The sequence below is a fragment of the Pezoporus wallicus genome, unplaced genomic scaffold (assembly GCF_028554395.1).
Source record: "Pezoporus wallicus isolate ANWC-B61680 ecotype Strahan unplaced genomic scaffold, APGP_CSIRO_Pwel_v1 scaffold_6362, whole genome shotgun sequence".
NCBI lineage: Eukaryota > Metazoa > Chordata > Aves > Psittaciformes > Psittacidae > Pezoporus > Pezoporus wallicus.
The window spans coordinates 929,485-947,398 of NW_026637663.1; the positions used below are offsets into that span (position 1 = coordinate 929,485).

Consider the following 17,914-nt stretch of genomic DNA (forward strand, 5'->3'; position numbering starts at 1 on the left):
TTTCTTAGCCTACCGTATTATGAATTATTATATGTTCTTCAGAAATTTTCACTGCTTTAACAAAGGGTGACAAATGCTTTGATGAATGACAAACACTGATGATACATTTATTTTTCAGTCACTAAAACTATTTCTAGAAGCTCAAGCTATCATTATAGGCCTGCAGTTACTGTAATTACACTAGCTATAAAATAAAAATTTTCTAAAAAGAAAAGCATTAAGCTACCAAAGTTGTATGCTGCATACCTCTATATTCAACTTTTCATTCATGGGATAACCACCATGTAAAATCCAGAAGCTGAAAAGTTTAATACTTATGTTAGCCTAGATTCCACATCCATGGTCTCTTATCAAGTCTTCAATGGGCACAATAAGTCAAGAGTGTTAGAATTACATACTAATGGAAGCAAGCAGTGGCTGTGACTTCCTAGACTGCTGCATGGGGTCAATTTCCAGGTCTAGTAACTACAATAAGCTTAAAATACCTACCTGCACACAAAAGGCCTGGAGGGGAAGGTAGCGCATGCAGAGGAAGAATTCCTCTTCAATGCATCAAAAAACTGGCCCCTGAAAGGACCACGTGAATAAATGCGGTATATCACAGAGACTGGAACAGGTACTTCAATTCCATTTATATCCCATAACAACTCTCCAAATACATTCACTTGAAGGGCTGCCTCTAAGGGGAACTGAGAAGTACTTATGCTCAGTATCAGAGCTGTGATGTAGACTAATGGTGTCAACACGGAGTAACAGGGAATCAAAAGTCAAGAACAGAAATAAAGCTGTCACCACTGACGTGATCACTATTAGGTCCATTCAGATAATTTTCAAGAAAAAGGCTCAATTTTAGAGGTTTTGTACACTGCTGCAGGTGTCTGTACTCTTATGATATAATGTTCCTAATATATTTCGTGGCTTACATGTTTTCCTTTATGAGGTCACATTTCACCACTCCATTTTAAGATGGCTTTTCGAGCTTCACTTGTACTTGCCTCAGAAAGGGTCTCCACATTTTTATGTACAGACAAGTAGAAATGGGCTTGTAATACAAAAGACTGAAGCACACAAGCATGTTGAAGCAACTGTTTGGAAAACTAAGAAAGTTTTTCAATACTGAAGGAATTCACACCAAATATCCTGAAGATCTGAAGGTCTCTTGCCACTGATAAAATCCCCTGCACTACATCTCCTGTTGGTGTACCAGACATGACTCAAAAAGTAACCAAATCCTTGGCATCAGACGATGCTTGTGTAAGCTGCTCCAACACATGCAGTTAGAGATCAACATTCCATCTGGGAAATTATGCTAACTTCTTGAAAGATGATAAAACTCCTTCTAATTACTTCATCTAGTTGATCACTATTAAGTAGCATTTTTAAGCCCACCAATTAAAAGAAGGCTTTATATGACATCACAAATGCAAGCAGACCTGATGAGCATTTCCTTTCACTCTGAAGAAAGCAGTTTAAAATGTATTAAATAAAAAAAGGCAGAAAACAGGTTAAAAAACTTAGTTGTGTTGTATATAAAACTTGTACTTGGTATAACGCTCTGCAAAGACTCCCAAGTGTTTCTCAGAAGTGTAGTTTGGATATGTGTTTGTAATCCTCCTGTTAGTTACAATATAATCCTACCTCTAAACACACAGGGAAAGGGGAAAAAGTCAGCTCTCAAACAAAGCCTGGAAATGAAACAGTGATACTGATACACAGAGAGGGGAAGAAAAAACAAAAGCACACAACCAAAAGCCCCGAAACAGTATCTATCACCTGCTCTCACAGGCAAGAAACCTGTATGTCCTTCAGCTATCCACAAAGTGGCAGAATTTGTCAGTTTATAAATTCTGTGAGGTGAAAGGAAAAACTGTCTTGCAACTAATACCTGCTAATACACAGTCTGAGTATAAAGTTACAGTATCTAACAAAATAAGGTATGTGTCATAATAAAAGTTAAGTCTTGTTTATTAATAAGTAAAAACAGGTGGAATTTTTCACTCTGTCTACAGCTCTACAGTGAGTAGACTGTTTTAAACACAAGGCTCAAGTTGCTGTTTAGAGCAGGATACAAAAACATGAAAGCATAATTTCATAGCTTGTAATTGTGCAGTTTCATGATGAGGAAAACTATTTAAATCCTGCAACATAAAAGTTGTCATATTAAAAATTAAAATTATCAATATATTCAATGATCGATATGCAAAGCACCAAATGCTCAGCTCTATTTTTACGCTATAATTCTGGTTCTTGTCTTTACGCTAAGTCACAGAACAAGTAAACTACTTCCTCTGGCATTAGGACAGGGAAACTGAGTTCAGGAAAGGTGCAAGTCTTACCTAAAGAAATATTTTATATTTGTATGTAAAGCTAAATGGTTTGGGGTTTGGTTTGCAGCAAAGGAGACTCGGATTTGCCTATCCATACCACTTTCCTTCCCTCCTGTCGAGGTTTAAAGCCAGTCAGGCAACTCGCTCACTCACTCCCCCCACTTCTTTCCCTCCCCCTACTCCTGGAGGGACGGAGAGGAAAATCAAAAAGAACGCAACTCCCATGGGTTGCGATAAGAACAGTTTAGTAACTAAGGTATAACACAAATCACTACTGCTACCACCAATAATAACAATGATAAAGGAAATAACAAGGGAAGAGAATACAACACCTCAGCACCACCCGACCGATAACTCACCCCCCCCCCCAAGCCCGACCAAGCTCCAACCAATACCTCCTCCAACCCTGCAGTCTCCCAGCCCTTCCGGCTAACTCTCACTTACATCCTGGGCATGACGTGCTGTGGTATGGAATACCTCTTTGGTCAGTTTGGGTCAGGTGTCCTGTCTCTGCTTCCTCCCGGCCTCCCCTCCTCCCTGGCAGAGCATGAGGCTCACAAAGTCCTTGGCCAAACCAAAACATCATTGTTATCAGCTCTGTTCCCAGGCTGAAAGTCAAAACACTGCACTGCACCAGCTACCAAGGAGGAGAAAAATGACTGCTACTACTGAACCCAGGACAGTATCCACCCCTTATTCCATCCCATGTACGTCATGCTCAGATCCCACATTTTCAATATACTATCACTCTTATCTAAGTGCATGGACCTGTAGCTATAAAGCTGCTGAGTCCATCTGGTCCATGATGCCAGGCTCCATCTCTTGTAACAGTCTTTCAGAGCAGGAGAGACTGCGTGCAGTGTCCACACTCGTGAATAATCTGGGCAATAGTGTCCATTGCTAAGTCCACCCCTCGATCATGAGCCCATCTCTATGTTGCATCTCTGCTCTGATGGCCTGAATGTCATGGGCCCACCAGGCTCAAAATAATTCACTGTCCCCTTCAGCAGTTTCTGCAGCTTGTTGCTGGGGACTCCATACAGCTGCCTTCCATCTCTGAAGCTTTCAAAGCACTGGAGGGGCCCAGTGGACTAGATACTTGCCCATACTGTCCCACATGCCCTGCCATTCATGACTGTCCAGCCTTGGGAAAAACCTCTTGGTCCTCCCATATCGTCATCTAACCCCAGAGAAGACCCAAACCCTACTCTGCTTAAATTTCGGGATCAGAAAAAATGATCGTGGGTAAAATACAGTCTGTATGTGTGCCAACATGCTGATCCCCATCACAGTCAGCAGCGAGGTCCCAGGGGTACCCAAAGGCCATTGAAAACCTTCAGAACTCTCAAACGATGCTGCTGTGCTTGTCACTGGGGCTGGTGTAGCTGCTGTGCTTGCCGGCTCTCCCACCGCCAGCTTCTCTTTTGCTGAGTCCAGCTCTTCCTCCTCTGCCTTGCTGGGAAATGCTGCGTGGGCTCCTGCGTCCTCCTGGGGCTCGGCGGGTGGCTGCCGGGGAATGCTCTCGGCCGCCGCGGGGCTGGGCTCGGCCGCGGGCCCCGGGTCCTCCGCCGCCTTCTCCCGCCTTCTCTCCGCCTCCTTCCGCTCCTCGACCGCCCCGACCTCCTCCACCGGCAGCCGGCCCCTCGCGGCCTCCGGCTCCGCTCCCGCCGCCGCTTGGTCCCCGGGGCCGCTCTCCCGAGTCGCTTCAGCAGCCGCCGGCTCCCGGGGCCGCTCCCCCTCGGCTCCCCGCAGCCTCACGAAGACGGAGGCGAGGACGAGGGCCAGGACGGTGAAGAGCAGCCGGACGGCCAGGTACAAGTCCACGGCTACGTCCGTCCCGCCCTGCCGCTGGAGCCCGCCCGTATTAAAAGCCATTGCCATAAAGCACAGTGAGACAAGAACCTTAGCCCAAGCCCCACACTTGATAAACACTAACACAGCAAATACCGGCTCTAAGTAAGTTACTCTCCCACCCCCCTTTTTTTTTTCTTATATCTGGTTAGACTGTCACTTCACCATCTCTTGAATTGGTTCTGTGAAGCCCCTGGCTCAGTAGTGATGTGAATTTGACCTTTCACACCATAGATCAGAACAAAATGAAGTAGTTCCTGCATGGTAAGAAAATTAAAGCCAGACTGGGTATCTAGCTTACAACATGCTTTCAATATTTACCCTAATAAGAAGCATTAACTATGCTTATTTCGCACTTAATCTAGCCTAACATATTTGCTACTAAGTCAAACCAAGTTTGATGCAAGGTTTGCATTACATATGAACACACGATTTTATTACCTGTAGGATATTTACACAGGTATGTAATGTAAAAAGGTATGCAGATGACAAAAATTACATTATGATTCACTGAAGAAATCTTAGAGAAGTACAAAACCTATGATACTAAGTAAGTTCACACACTGAAGTTTGCATTCTGCAAAGAGGTACTAATACACTTTTAATATGCAAGCAACACCCTACCCTCCTCCCCATGTCAGCATCATTATGCTTTTTTTTTTTTCTCTTTGGCCCCTACACACTGCTTCCCACAGTCAGACAGTGGCCAGGCTTAGTATGACATGGGTTTAATATTCTCTAAATTTTGCTTGGCAACCAGAACATGGAGCAGCTGCAAAACCCACACAAACACAACAGAAACAAAAGGCTAGAAAACTTGCAGAACAAGCGTGTTTAGCACTGTGCTTCTGACATCTGCCAGTAATTGCAGCTAACAGATTCTTTATACATCAAAAACTTCATCAATCACTGGTTCAGAAGACTTGCTTCAAATTACTAACCATCAATGGTACAAAAGGCAATCAAAAGCTATGAATCTATTCAATGACCAGTTTCCTATCTATAGATACTCAAGTCACTTAAAGATTCCACAGAAGGCATCTTTCAAGACTATTAGCCGCTACTTTTAAAGAACTCTTTTGTACAAATCTAAAATGCTGCAAGTTACCCAATGAAGACATTATCCACAGCTCAGAACAGTCTGTAATGGACATAGAATTATTCTAAAAGAAAAAGAAACTCTCACCACTCTGTTCTTTAAATTCCTGGAATTTTAAGGCTGGAGAGGCAGGAACTCACACTTTCCAGTCATATACTAAAGACTGCATTTTGAATTAAATTACAGGTAATTTAATACTCTAACTCAATTTTCAGGTAAGTATAAAAAAACCCTTGACACTACACAAGCGCTTATAAACAAGCTATGTCTGGTTTTTATTCCTCGTTTGAAAGATGTTCAGAACAGGGCTGAAGGTAATCTAGTTTGGCTAGCTTGCTAACAGGAGAAACAAATATGAAATCCAGAAATATCGGGCAGTAATTCTTCCATATGGCTAAAAGCAGGGAATTAGCCTGGTAAAAGGCTGTTCTAGAATACAGAATTCAGTCATAGCATTATAATTTAGTTCTTTTTTTTTTTTAAATAGTTCAAGAATAGTTTTCAAGACTGCAATATCACTTAATCTGGGTAGCTACCTGCTACAGTTAGGTTACAATGCTACAGCCAACCTTCTAGTTCACATTTAATCCTCACACATTAAACTCTGACTTCTTAGAAACAAAATCGAAGAACTGGCTTGTGACATGTTGAGCTCAACTGCTATTAAACAAGACACAAATACTGCTTTTCTGCAGTCACCATGAGTCCAGGTATGTAATTTTAAACCTTAGGATCTACAGAGTCCTAGAGCAAAAAACAATATAACTGGAATAGTGGTTTCAGTCATGGAGTCAGATTTGGCTTAGTTTCGCCTCCAAGGACACTTTTTCCAATGTGTTCACTATTTATTCTTTCACCCAAACATTGCCAAGATACTGAAGTCCCCTACCCAAGCTGGCAAATTAAAGTATCATTAGAGAAGATATTGCTCTGTTGTAGTGTTTAGTATTGTAAATAACTCCTTTTTGAGAAGTTATTTATCCTTACGAGTAAACCTTCATCCCACAACATAAATTATTTTAAAAATTTTGTTAATTAGGTATCTAACAGCTTGGCGTGTGTAAACTGAGAAGACCCAGTGTGATTCATGAACATTTAATAAACTTAGTAGGTAATATAATGCGTATGACCTAAGCAATGCCTATTTACTTCGAATTCACATGATATATCAGACCTATTAGGTATAATTACTAAGAATGCCTAGTGTTATAAAAGGCACCTATTTAGAATTATTCTATTGTGAAGTTTTGCAATTCTCTGAATTTCAGAATCAAAATAATTCCTTCGTAATGAAATTGTGCTTTACTTTATAAACTAGTCAAGAAAACAATGTTTGAAAACAGTTAACAGTCATCCAGCATGACTTAAGTGGCTAGGACAATGTATGGTTCTGGGATTTTAAGTATTCTGGCTACTTTTATATGCTATTACAATAGACAATTTAATATTAAAATTGCTAGAAGAAGCCCATGTCTCCAACTATACCTTCACCACTCTTGGCAATTATGGTGCTCTCACAGGTTTTCCTCTTTCCAAAATTAATAACAAATTCAACCACTGAAGTGACACAAGTGACCTAGTCAGCAGCCAAGGTCCAACTGTGGTTTGAGGCTGCAAATCTGAATTTTATATTGACATTTAAGTAGGTACTGAAGATGAAAGTCTTAAGTGGGCATAAGAAGGGAAAAAAATTGAGTTTGGATACACCACTGCATCTCATATAGCTGGAGAATACTAGTTAAACTAGAGGTTGTAAATTGCATTTGACCTTTATGCTGTGTAAAGAAACATAGTCACTCCCTTGGGGCAGAGAATTTTGCTCTGTCAAAGCCTTATATTTGGTGCAGAAGAGTTCAGAATCACAAAATGGTTTGGTTCTTAAGAAGCCTTTGAAGACCATCTGGTTCCAACACCCCTGCCATAGGCAGGGACACCTTCCACTAGACTAAGTTGCTCAAAGGCCTGTCCAACCTGGCCTTGAACACTGTCAAGGATGGGGCAGCCACAACTTCTCTGGCCAACCTTTTCTAGTGCTTCATAACCCTCATAGTGAAGAATTTCTTCCTTATATCTAATCCAAATCCACTCTATTTCAGCTTAAAATAATTAATTATCCCTTGTCCTATCATATCACTGCAGGTCCTGGTAAAAAGTTTATGCACAGTGATCATAGAAACAACCTCAAAAGGGACTTAGTCCTCTAGCCCCAAAACCTCCAGTAACCTGCATTTAAGTTATTCCTAACAAATTTACGTATAACTTGCTCTTTAAAACCATGAGGTTACTCTATAACCCATCAGTCTGTTTAGCACTTTGCTTCAACTTTAGACATTAGAAAGTTCTACATAAATATTTAACTTCCTCTTTCTGCTGTTACCCATTACTTAAAGCTGATTACTTCCTGCCCTGTTCAACAGAGGCACAACTCAGACGATTCTGTATTCTTGCCAGTATCCTTTGAGCTCACCAAGCAGTCCACCTCTGCTCAAAAGCAGACATAGCATTCCAGCTGAGACTTCACCCATACCACAAAAGAACTACTTTCCCAAAAGGAAAGACTACTTGTTATTAAAAATAAACAACAAAAAAAAACCAAAACTCACAAAATAAAACCACATTTTTACTTTTTTTTTCCCAGAAGTTAAATCTTCTGACTTTTTGAAATTTAAAGTATCACCCTAGCCTGCTTACTACACTGTTAGTCTCTAAATTGCTAGTCAAAATGCATGTTGTTTTCAGCTTCTCTGATACACACAGGGGCTCTAACACTGCAGAATTCCTGTTTTTCATCAAGGGGGAGAAAAACTTCTAACTAAAAAATTGAACTAGTTTTGTGTTGTTGGTGCACAGACATACACATATATGCACACACTTTGTCTTGTTACAGAATTCCTTTGGAGACATACACTGAAGGTTTTCTATCCCTCCACTTTTTAAAGATGAGAAAATTCATGTTCAACAATGCAATATACAAAATGATAGAAAGTCATTTCATTTTAGGTTACTAGCGTGTCTATTCACTGGGTCCTAACAGCCTGCAATTCAAATGGGATGTAAATCCAGTTTCAACAGTGTAACAAGTTATAAACTGGACTGCATTACTTACAATAGCACATAGAATGATGTTAAGGGGCAAAGGAATAATAACCAAATCCTTACCGTTCTCGGTTAAATTTGAGTGAATGAAGTATAGCAGGTCTCTTCTGACGTAAGTTCCACAGGTGTAAGGTATCATCAGCCAAGGCACTCACAAGAGCTCCCTATAGGAAAGAAAAAGTTTTAGTCAACTTATTTTCATAAACCTACTAACAGTATATCATCTTCATAGTGGAAGTACATTGCATATTTGCTACCAGGATGAAAAAAAAACTATTTATAAACATGCACATCAACAGTATAGCACATATAAGGTTTAAGTACTAGCAATGAGATAATTGATGTGATCACATGTCATTCAGCTGACCCACATCTGGTTCAGTGCTATACTGAGGGGTGATGGGGAAGAAGCAGCTTTCCCATGCATGATGTACATCAGTTCCCTCATGTCCAATCTCTGCAAAAAAACTACACAATGAATTCAGCTGCTAATAGCTATATGCTAACAAAGCTAGTGAAGTTTGACTTCACCATTCCTCTGAGCTAGAAACCCCTCTACAAATCTGGCCTCAGCTAGCTCAAGAAAAGCTCTGCTGTCACATCTTGGCTGCTACACTGCGAGAAAGAAAATATATGTGAAATTACTGAGGGATCAGATTAGGGATCATTGCTCAGTTCATGTTTAAAACAATAACTACTGAAATAAAATGAACCACTTACTGAAACTATTAGTACTATTGTAAACATTATTTACTACAAGAGCTAACTTGCGATGTTCATTATATGAATAAGTGTTCTTAGGAAGAAAGTTGTTGCTTCTAGCAAGAGTACTCTAGAGACAAAGATTTTCAGCAGTTAGTCCAGCATTTACTAAAAGTATAAAAAGAATTTGTAATTGCTATTACTGTTTGCCATTCATGTTTAGAGGCACTTGTGTTAGCTGATTTTGATGCTTACTTGCTGAGAAATTGAAGAAAAAACAGTCCCCTCTGAATTATGGAATATGTACATCATTTTACTAACCTCATTAATCAGGAACTGAAGCTGAATTACTGCAGCTCCACTGTCATGTTGGCAGTAGCATTCAACTCCTGGCCGACCAAAGCTGGAATTGGTACCATTAAGGAATAATTGTTGTATGAGACATAGAGGGAAAACAAACAAACATAAGAAAACACCAAACACCATAACCAACATTGTCACTAAGACCACACTCGGACAAGTTAACATCCTGCCTCTAGTTAGAGCACCCAACATATTTAACCATGGAGATCTGAGTAATCACCACAAAAAATAATTTATAAACAACACAAAGGAACACAAAAAGGTTACAAGGCCCACCTTGTTTATCTCCATGTAATATGAAAATTACCTATAATTGCTTAACTTAGTTATTTAAAGGATTTTTCATCAATCAGAACACAGAATAATGAAGTAGTTATTTCCCTAGTGTTAAATATCAGAGCTAGTATAAAAATTTAGTTTATTAAACTAAATAAGCATCATAATAAAAATTACCAAATTTTTCAAGTTTTAAAGGAGTTCTCTCCTTTTAAGCACTACTTACAGATGGAAGAACTGAATAATGCAAAGCATGTTGAAAAAAAATCTGCTGCAGAGATAAAAAGATCGATAGCCAAAATATGGAGGAGTCAATGGGAAATTATGGATAATATAAGTTTCCAGGATCTCTGTATCAAGACTTCCTGGATTCACACCAACTATTAGATAACAAAAGCTTGTTCATTTTCCCTCTCACACTTAAATTAGTTCAGTATTTCCATAATGAATATTAAATAAAAGCAGAAGTAGCAGCAACACAGATTTTTTCAATTCTCTATACTCGATTGATTTATTAGTTGCAGAGATTCTGTATTTCAAATGTGGTTATCCTGCTTTCTTCTGATACAGAATTCAGGAAATTGTCCAACATCTAGGAGACAGGGCAGGAAAAAAAAAAAAACAAGTCTAGATGAATCTCACAAAGTAGCCAGTATTTCATCACTATAATATGCCCAGAATTTCTGGAATATAATTTTCCAAAGAGCTAAACACCTCTTGACAGCCACCTTAGTTTTTTAAAGAAAAGAAATCATTCCAAAGATGTATGCAAACCAAGGAATACAATGTACAATTTGCTCTCTCAGTATACACTAGGAATTAATAAACCAGTACAATTCTCACCCATTCTGTATTTTTTCCATTTACTGAGAAATTGTTGATCAAAACTGAAGTAGATACTCTTAAAAAAAAAGAAATAAAAAATACATGCATTCCAACTAGAGACAGTTGAAAGCCTAAACAGATTATTAGGTTGCATGCAAAAAAATTCAAATACATCTTCACAGCCTCTACGAGACAAAACGTAAGTATATATACAATAGAAACAAGTCTGCTTCAACACAGTAGCTGAACTTTATAAACTTCAATCGTATTCTTCTCTTAGGCTAATGAACCCGCATAACATCCAGTTAATTGATGAGAGATGCACTATACAGATGCTGAATAATCCAGCAAACTTAATACCAGATTCTTCCCTCAACAGAATTAGTAACTTAATTTTGTTCTGCCACGGAAGGGCTTAAAGAACCAGCCTGCCTCACCTGTTTTTTCCCCCTTGAATTTTAAATTCTTATCTATATGTTTCTTGCATTAAGAAGTCATCTGCAGTCCACTGATAGTTTATACCTCCAAGCTTAAAACTAGGGGGGGGTGGGGATATCCCCATATATAATACCTTCCTATGAAAATTCAGTACTTTTAATAGAAATTCATTGCTTTTGCATTAATTATGCATTGACTACACAAATTGCTGCATTAGGAAAAAAAAACTAAATATCCCCACAACGAATACTGATCTTTCAGAGCACATTCATTTCAGCCTTGCTCTTGCTTCTGCATTCACTTGAATTAACAATTCTTTGCAGAAACAGACAAAAAGAAATTTCCATGAAACTCAGATGTTTACAGGAACTGAAACATAAAACTTCTTATTTATCTGCACTGACATAGGTAGTTTTCAAACAAACAAAAAAAAAACAACAAAAAAAAAGCATCCCTTGAATGTCAGCTTCCAACATAATTAAATGTAGCCCTTTTTTGGTTCACTCACACAGTTTATTTGGAATTAAGGCTTTAGAGCTGCTTTGCTTCAAAACAAGGAAAAAACCCAGAAAAACAGAAAAGCCCACGGATTCCTCAAGTTACTTCAACCTTCAAATTATATCTTATGTTTTCTTTAAGCACTTCTAACACAAATATTTCTGAAAGTTAATACAACAAAAAAAAAAAAAACCAACTTGAACGTTTCTTTAAATAACAAAATAATTCTTTTACATTTTCAAGGACACCTGCACCAGTTCTCTCTCCAGAAATCAGTAAATATGCAGCAGTAGGAGTAAGTTTACACAAGCTTTAAGCATTCAGAGCAAGTTCTTCTTTTTGACAAATTAGTGGAAGCCTCATATGCAGAACTGAAAACAGAATTTGGCTTTTTTATAGTGCTTACAGCTATCAAAAATAGTCCTTGCAGTAGTCCCATTTAGTTCTTTTACCCAAGGATTATGTCATCTTCACTTTTTCACCTAGCAGCTAAAATTATTCTTCTCATCTCAAATTAATATCATCCTCCTAACCAGCATTAATCTTCTTTTCCAAAGCAAAGCAAAGCATCCCAGTTTTGCAGGGTATGCTGAGTTGAAAAACCATGCCACTTAAATGCTGACTGTAGAAGGATAATAATACATGCCCATTTTGGTACATGTTAAGCATTTCTCAACCACCCAAAACAGGCAGCATTCCAAGCAATGCAGTTTGCCCAAATCCTCTATACTTGCCTATGCGTGCTTAAGGCAAGAGAGCTCACTGTACTAAGCAGTGATCATCTACTGCACAGTAGTCCCCAAAACAGGCAAAAAATAATAATGAATAATGACAAGATGGACAAAGGATTTTAATGCTGTAGACAGGAAAAATTCTCTGCCAAAGAGCCAGGGTAGCTCTAGAGGAAATAGTCTGCCCTGAGCAATTTTCTAAACAAAGACACTTCCTTTCTTCTTCACTTCCAAGCATTTCTTTCTACTATTCCTGCTTCATCCCCATTCCAAATATTAACAAACTGGATAAATTACTAGCTTCTCAGCTGTGCATTTGAATATTGCTTCTGTGGTCCCCACTACAATTAGGAAATTAACCCTAGAAAACCCTAGTATTTCACTGCATGGGTTGTTTGGTGTTTTTGTTTTTTTTTTTTTTTGTTTTTTTTTTTTTTTTTGTTTTTTTTTGTTTTTTTTTTTTTTAAAGCAAGTAGGGCCACAAGGATGATTGGGGACTGGAGCACCTCCTGTATGAAGATAGGCTGAGAAAGTTGGGGCTGTTAAGCCTGGAGAAGAGAAGGCTGCGTGGAGACATCATGGGAGCCTTCCACTATCTGAAGGGGGCCTATACAGATGCTGGGGAGGGACTCTTCATTAGGGACTGTAGTGACAGGACAAGGGGTAATGGGTTAAAACTTAAATAGGGGAAGTTTAGATTGGATATAAGGAGGAAATTCTTTCCTGTTAGAGTGGTGAGGCACTGGAATGGGTTGCCCAGAGAAGTTGTGAACGCTCCATCCCTGGCGGTGTTCAAGACCAGGCTGGACGAAGCCTTGGGTGAGATAGTTTAGTGTGAGGTGACCCTGCCCCATGGCAGGGGGTTGGAACTAGATTACTCTAAGGTCCTTCCCAACCGTCACTATTCTATGATTCTATAAGTAAGAGACAAAAGCTGTGGCTAAGAACAGGAAGAGATAATGTACTTGTGTCCTACAGCACCATTCGTTTCCATAACTGCTATAAGTGCAGGTTATACAGAAGCACAGTACCACAATAATTTCATATTGCATAATGACACTGATTTACTTTGGTTTGTGAGAAAAGGCAACAGCTAAAATATTTTTCCAAACAAGCTTCAGGCCTAAGGTTACACTCCCCTCCCCCCCCTTCCCCCAAACAAAACTAAAGCATTTCAATTAGTGATATGAGAGTTCTCTACGGAAAACATTTTTTTAAGAAGTACTACTATTATCTACAACTTATCGACACTAAAGCAACCTGGCACACATCTGCCTTAAGAAGTCACATTTTGAAACAGAAACCTAATTCCAGAATATTTATGAAAGCCTCAGAAGAGCAATTTGGTTGCTTGGCTTTTTTTAAAGTTACTTTAAGTAGACCTAGGGAATATCAGGTTCTTCTTCATCTACAGTTCACCTATCTAACATAGGAGGCAGTTCCAAAAAGTATAGCTATGAATTCAAGCCCTAACATACGAGATACATTTATAACATAAATTACATCCAAAACTATCACCACACAGATAGTCACATCTTCATGTCATTCATTACACTGCTATGAAAAGTTTTGATAGCACAGCACAAGATATGGACCATGTTCCTGTATCAGATTTGCCACTGTTACGATTTTTAAGATAAATCTGAAACTGTAGCAACTTTTAAAACGAATTCCTAGATGCTTCTCAGAACTGTAGCTGTAACATCTCACAGTACATAAATATTTGACAATTTAATGAAGAAAAAAAAAAAAGATCTCCAACTAGAGGAAAAAACATATCACTTATGTCAATTACATACAAAGCATTAAGGGTAGTAGATAACTCACAGTATTCTTATGTGTACCAGTCTGCAGCATATAGTTCTCCAAGACTACGCATTATACTGACACGTTTTACTATAGTCATTGCTATGTAGCAGTTTTCCACTTTACTTACAGGCAGCAAAACCATCACTTACTTTGCACACACTTTTGTGGGTGCTTTGATTGTGGTTCCCAAGAACTACTGAACAGAAAAAACAGACAGTCATAGTGAGATTTCCAAACAGTAGCTGAAGTACATAAACGTTAAAACTCTGTCTGGTGTTACTCATCATTGCGGAGTCTGGTTACAATGCAACAACAGATAAAAAGCAAAAGATTAACTTTACTACAAGTTACAGAGTACCATAAAGTCCACTTATACATCTAAGCACAAAAGCAGATTCACGCAACTTTCCTAACTTTCAATCTCGCCTGCACCTAGATCTAATTAACACTAATACTTGCACATACAAAAGCATGATCTCACAGAAACAATCTTATGAAGACCAATCTATCCAGACATACAGGTATTTAGCAAAACAGTTATAAAAAAAAAATAAAACTGAAAGTACTACAGTCAACACTGTCTATAAAACTGATTTTTCTACAAACAAGACAATAAAAAAAAAACCAAAAAATACTTTTGGGGGATTTTCAGACTTCAGACCAATCCTGATACGGTAAAGATTTTTACAAAAAAATAGTGATATGATACAAGTAGTTTCCTTCTAAAGCTTTAGGCCTGCATAACATCTTGCTGTGTTTATACCACTCAGCTAAGCAAGTCTTTATTCCTCCCAATGTCTCAGTTTTTCTGTCTGCAAAAGGATACAATAATGTTAGCATATCAGATCAACATTTCTATACGTAAACAACAGCACCGTGGCCTTTAGAACTGAGACTGAAGTTTGCCAAGTGGAAATACTATCAAATTACTATTAACAATTTGCTATGGAAATTCCAGCTGGACCATTGCAATGAATTCTCCTTCTGCCAGCTAAGGAGTGTGAGAAGGGAAGAAAACTCACAGTAAGGAAACAGGGTAAGAAAATGGCAGATGTCAGATACAGTCAGAAGACAGTGGCTGCAAGTTCTGTGCAAATACAGTACCTGTGAATTAGCTGATATCTAGGTACAGCTTGACCTCATTACTCGGACAGAGGTCAATATTACATTTTATATTTGGATATCAAATCATCATGAGAGAATAAAGAACCATAACTCAGATGATCTGATTGTCAAAAAGTATTTGAGATGCATTATCATGAAATTATTTAATACCATTTGAGTTCAGCAGCTCTTAAATCTCACACAATGAGTTTGTTCTTTCATAGGGAGGGGTGAAAGCATATCATTTGTCCTTGTTCTGTTGGGGGGGGGGGGAAGGAGCAAAACCGATATGGTATTTAAACTGCTGATGTTGGATCTTATTACAAATAAGATCATATTACAAACAAGATATATTAGGTTAACAGGTTTCAGCAAACTATTACTGCTCTTGGCCACTGCAGCTTTAGAAATTTCAGTGAAGTTGTGTAGTCACAACTGCCTGGAAGCTGAATTTCTCAACTTCCAGACCAGCTACAAATAACATTAGTTGCTGCATAAATACAGATCAACTTCCTTAAGTATTCACTTTGTTTATAAAACAATACTCATCTTCTTGAATCAGCTGGCTTCTGATGCTTAAATGTTAACATTAAAAAAAAAATATATATATATATATGTGTTCGATTAATAGGTTAAAGAAAGGAGCTCTGTTTTGAAAAATACCAAAGTACATAGATCTCGAAGTTCATTAACTAGTTTCTGTATACAGAAAGGTCCAGCAATTTTAAAGCACAAGCCCACTTTTTTTTGCTTAGAGTTATGCATTTTAACTTTAAACAATTTTAACTAGTTTGCATAGAAACCAATAGAGAATGGATAGTGAGCCATTATTTATTTCCAATCCATTTTCTAATAATGATAATAGCTAGGAGTCAAAGTACACCTTAAACTTCAAAGCTGCTTACATAAATATGCACAAATACATTATTTCCCAAACAGCTATGAGATCTGCCAGCAAATTTTCTGTAAAGGCTGTATTTGGTAGAATTTCCTCATAACTGCCAGTGAGTGGCAATCGTTCATTAAAACAAGATGTAATTAGTAGTACAAATGCAAACAGGATTAAAAACCTGTGATTTAAAAAAAAAAAAAAAAAGAAAAAATCAAACAAGAAACAAAAATTGTCTTTAATTATAAGCTTCTATATGCACAATTCACAAATAGCAAAGCATGCTCTTAAATGAAGAGGTAAAAATCATCAATTTAGACTAAAATAACAACATTCTGTTTTCAAAAACAAGCTATAAAGCTATAAGCTTTCCTTGATTTTATTCAATTTGTTTTCTGATCCAGGTTTTACGACTAAGAGCTTCTGCTACTTTAGTCAAAAAACTGTATTTCAGCACTAATGAAAAAAAAACAACAACAAAAAAAAACCAAAAACAGCAAACCAGCCAAAAACAGTGACTAATCTGGTACTTTTTTGGGTGGGATGGAAGGGAAGGGGAATGATAGAACACAAGGGGAAAGAGTAGGAAATAGCATAACGGTTCTTCTGACTAAGCATGATGCAGTGAAATGTGTGGTAAACTGCTAATTCACTAAAGTTTTTTCTGAAGACCCTATACAGATAAGTAAATCCAGGGAATGATGATATATTTTGAAAGATCTTAATCAAACTTCAGAGGCAAAAGCTTCGTATTCTGTTGCAAGCTTCCAAGTCCTGCTCACCTGTCATCAATGTAAACCAGTTTAATTTTTATCAAATTTCAACATGTTATTACAGATATCCTATCCTTCTGGTAGCACATACTGTATTATAATATCAATAATTAACCATGCTTTTACTCTTACGTCCATAGCTTCTTGGCCAAGGCTTAAGGCAGGACCATTCTATGCTCTTTGAAATGAGGAATAACTGGAGCAAGAATGATGCCTTTGCCCAGCATCCAAATATTTTATACAGACATTGCCAACAGCAGCATTAACAAATGTAATGTTCTGAACTAGATGTTAAGTGAATTTATATACCTATTTATCTTAACTTAGGAAAACACAAAGAACCATAGGTATTATCTAACAAGAAGGACAATTCAACTTTGCCAAAGACCATGGCCAATCCCTGAACAATCAATTATTGTTTGCCAATTTCTGATTTCAAAGCAGCTCTTTTGCTAGGTCCAGAAGACTCTCTTCATTCACAAAACACAGTGTATAACACCTTCCTTAACTCTCACTTGCCACACAAACCTTCTTCAGTTATTTTCAAGTCACTGACTACTGGATGTTCGTAACAGAAGATTAACTGTAACCAGTTAGCCATTCCATCTTAACCTGGTTCAAATACAAGCCCATTCTTCAATCCCCTCCCTGCAATTTGAGGAGTAGCTAGACTAACCTGCTGAGTCTCAGTTTCATTTGTATCTTGTTAACCTTTTACATCATTTTGAGGTTATATAGAGTAAGACCTTAGGTACTATTACAACTTACATAAACTGAAGTGGTTCCCCCAGCCCTCCTGATCCTCAGTTAATATTTCTCTCCTTTTACAGAACTTGTTATTCTCGCAGTCTTTCCTTTTGGCACCAATGCCTTATTTCTCAAATTACCCCTATTATTCATATTTTTATATTATATATGACATATATATCACTACCTTTATACCCCTATTCATCCTTTTTAATTTTTCTCTTATCCCAAACCAGGTTTTGCCTCATCTGTCACCTTTATTATGTCACCTATGCAATTTATCATTCTTCATATATCTACTTTTTCGAAGGCATAAAAATCAAGTGACTAAAGCAGACAGAACTGAAGAGATTAAAATTAAAAAAAATACAAAATTACCACACAGA

The 17,914-nt window shown here is 37.9% G+C and overlaps 1 protein-coding gene across 10 annotated transcripts in view; it reads right to left on the minus strand.

The window, feature by feature from the left end:
* STXBP5 (syntaxin binding protein 5) overlaps positions 1 to 17,914 on the minus strand; it is a 112,604-nt gene that overhangs the window by 71,804 nt on the left and 22,886 nt on the right. For all 10 annotated transcript variants that reach the window (XM_057406842.1, XM_057406844.1, XM_057406841.1 and 7 more), the window contains 2 exons: positions 9,397 to 9,478; positions 8,437 to 8,537 (listed from right to left, as the gene is read on the minus strand). In XM_057406842.1, the coding sequence (XP_057262825.1) occupies positions 8,437 to 8,537; positions 9,397 to 9,478 (183 nt within the window). The remainder of the gene's footprint in view (positions 1 to 8,436; positions 8,538 to 9,396; positions 9,479 to 17,914) is intronic.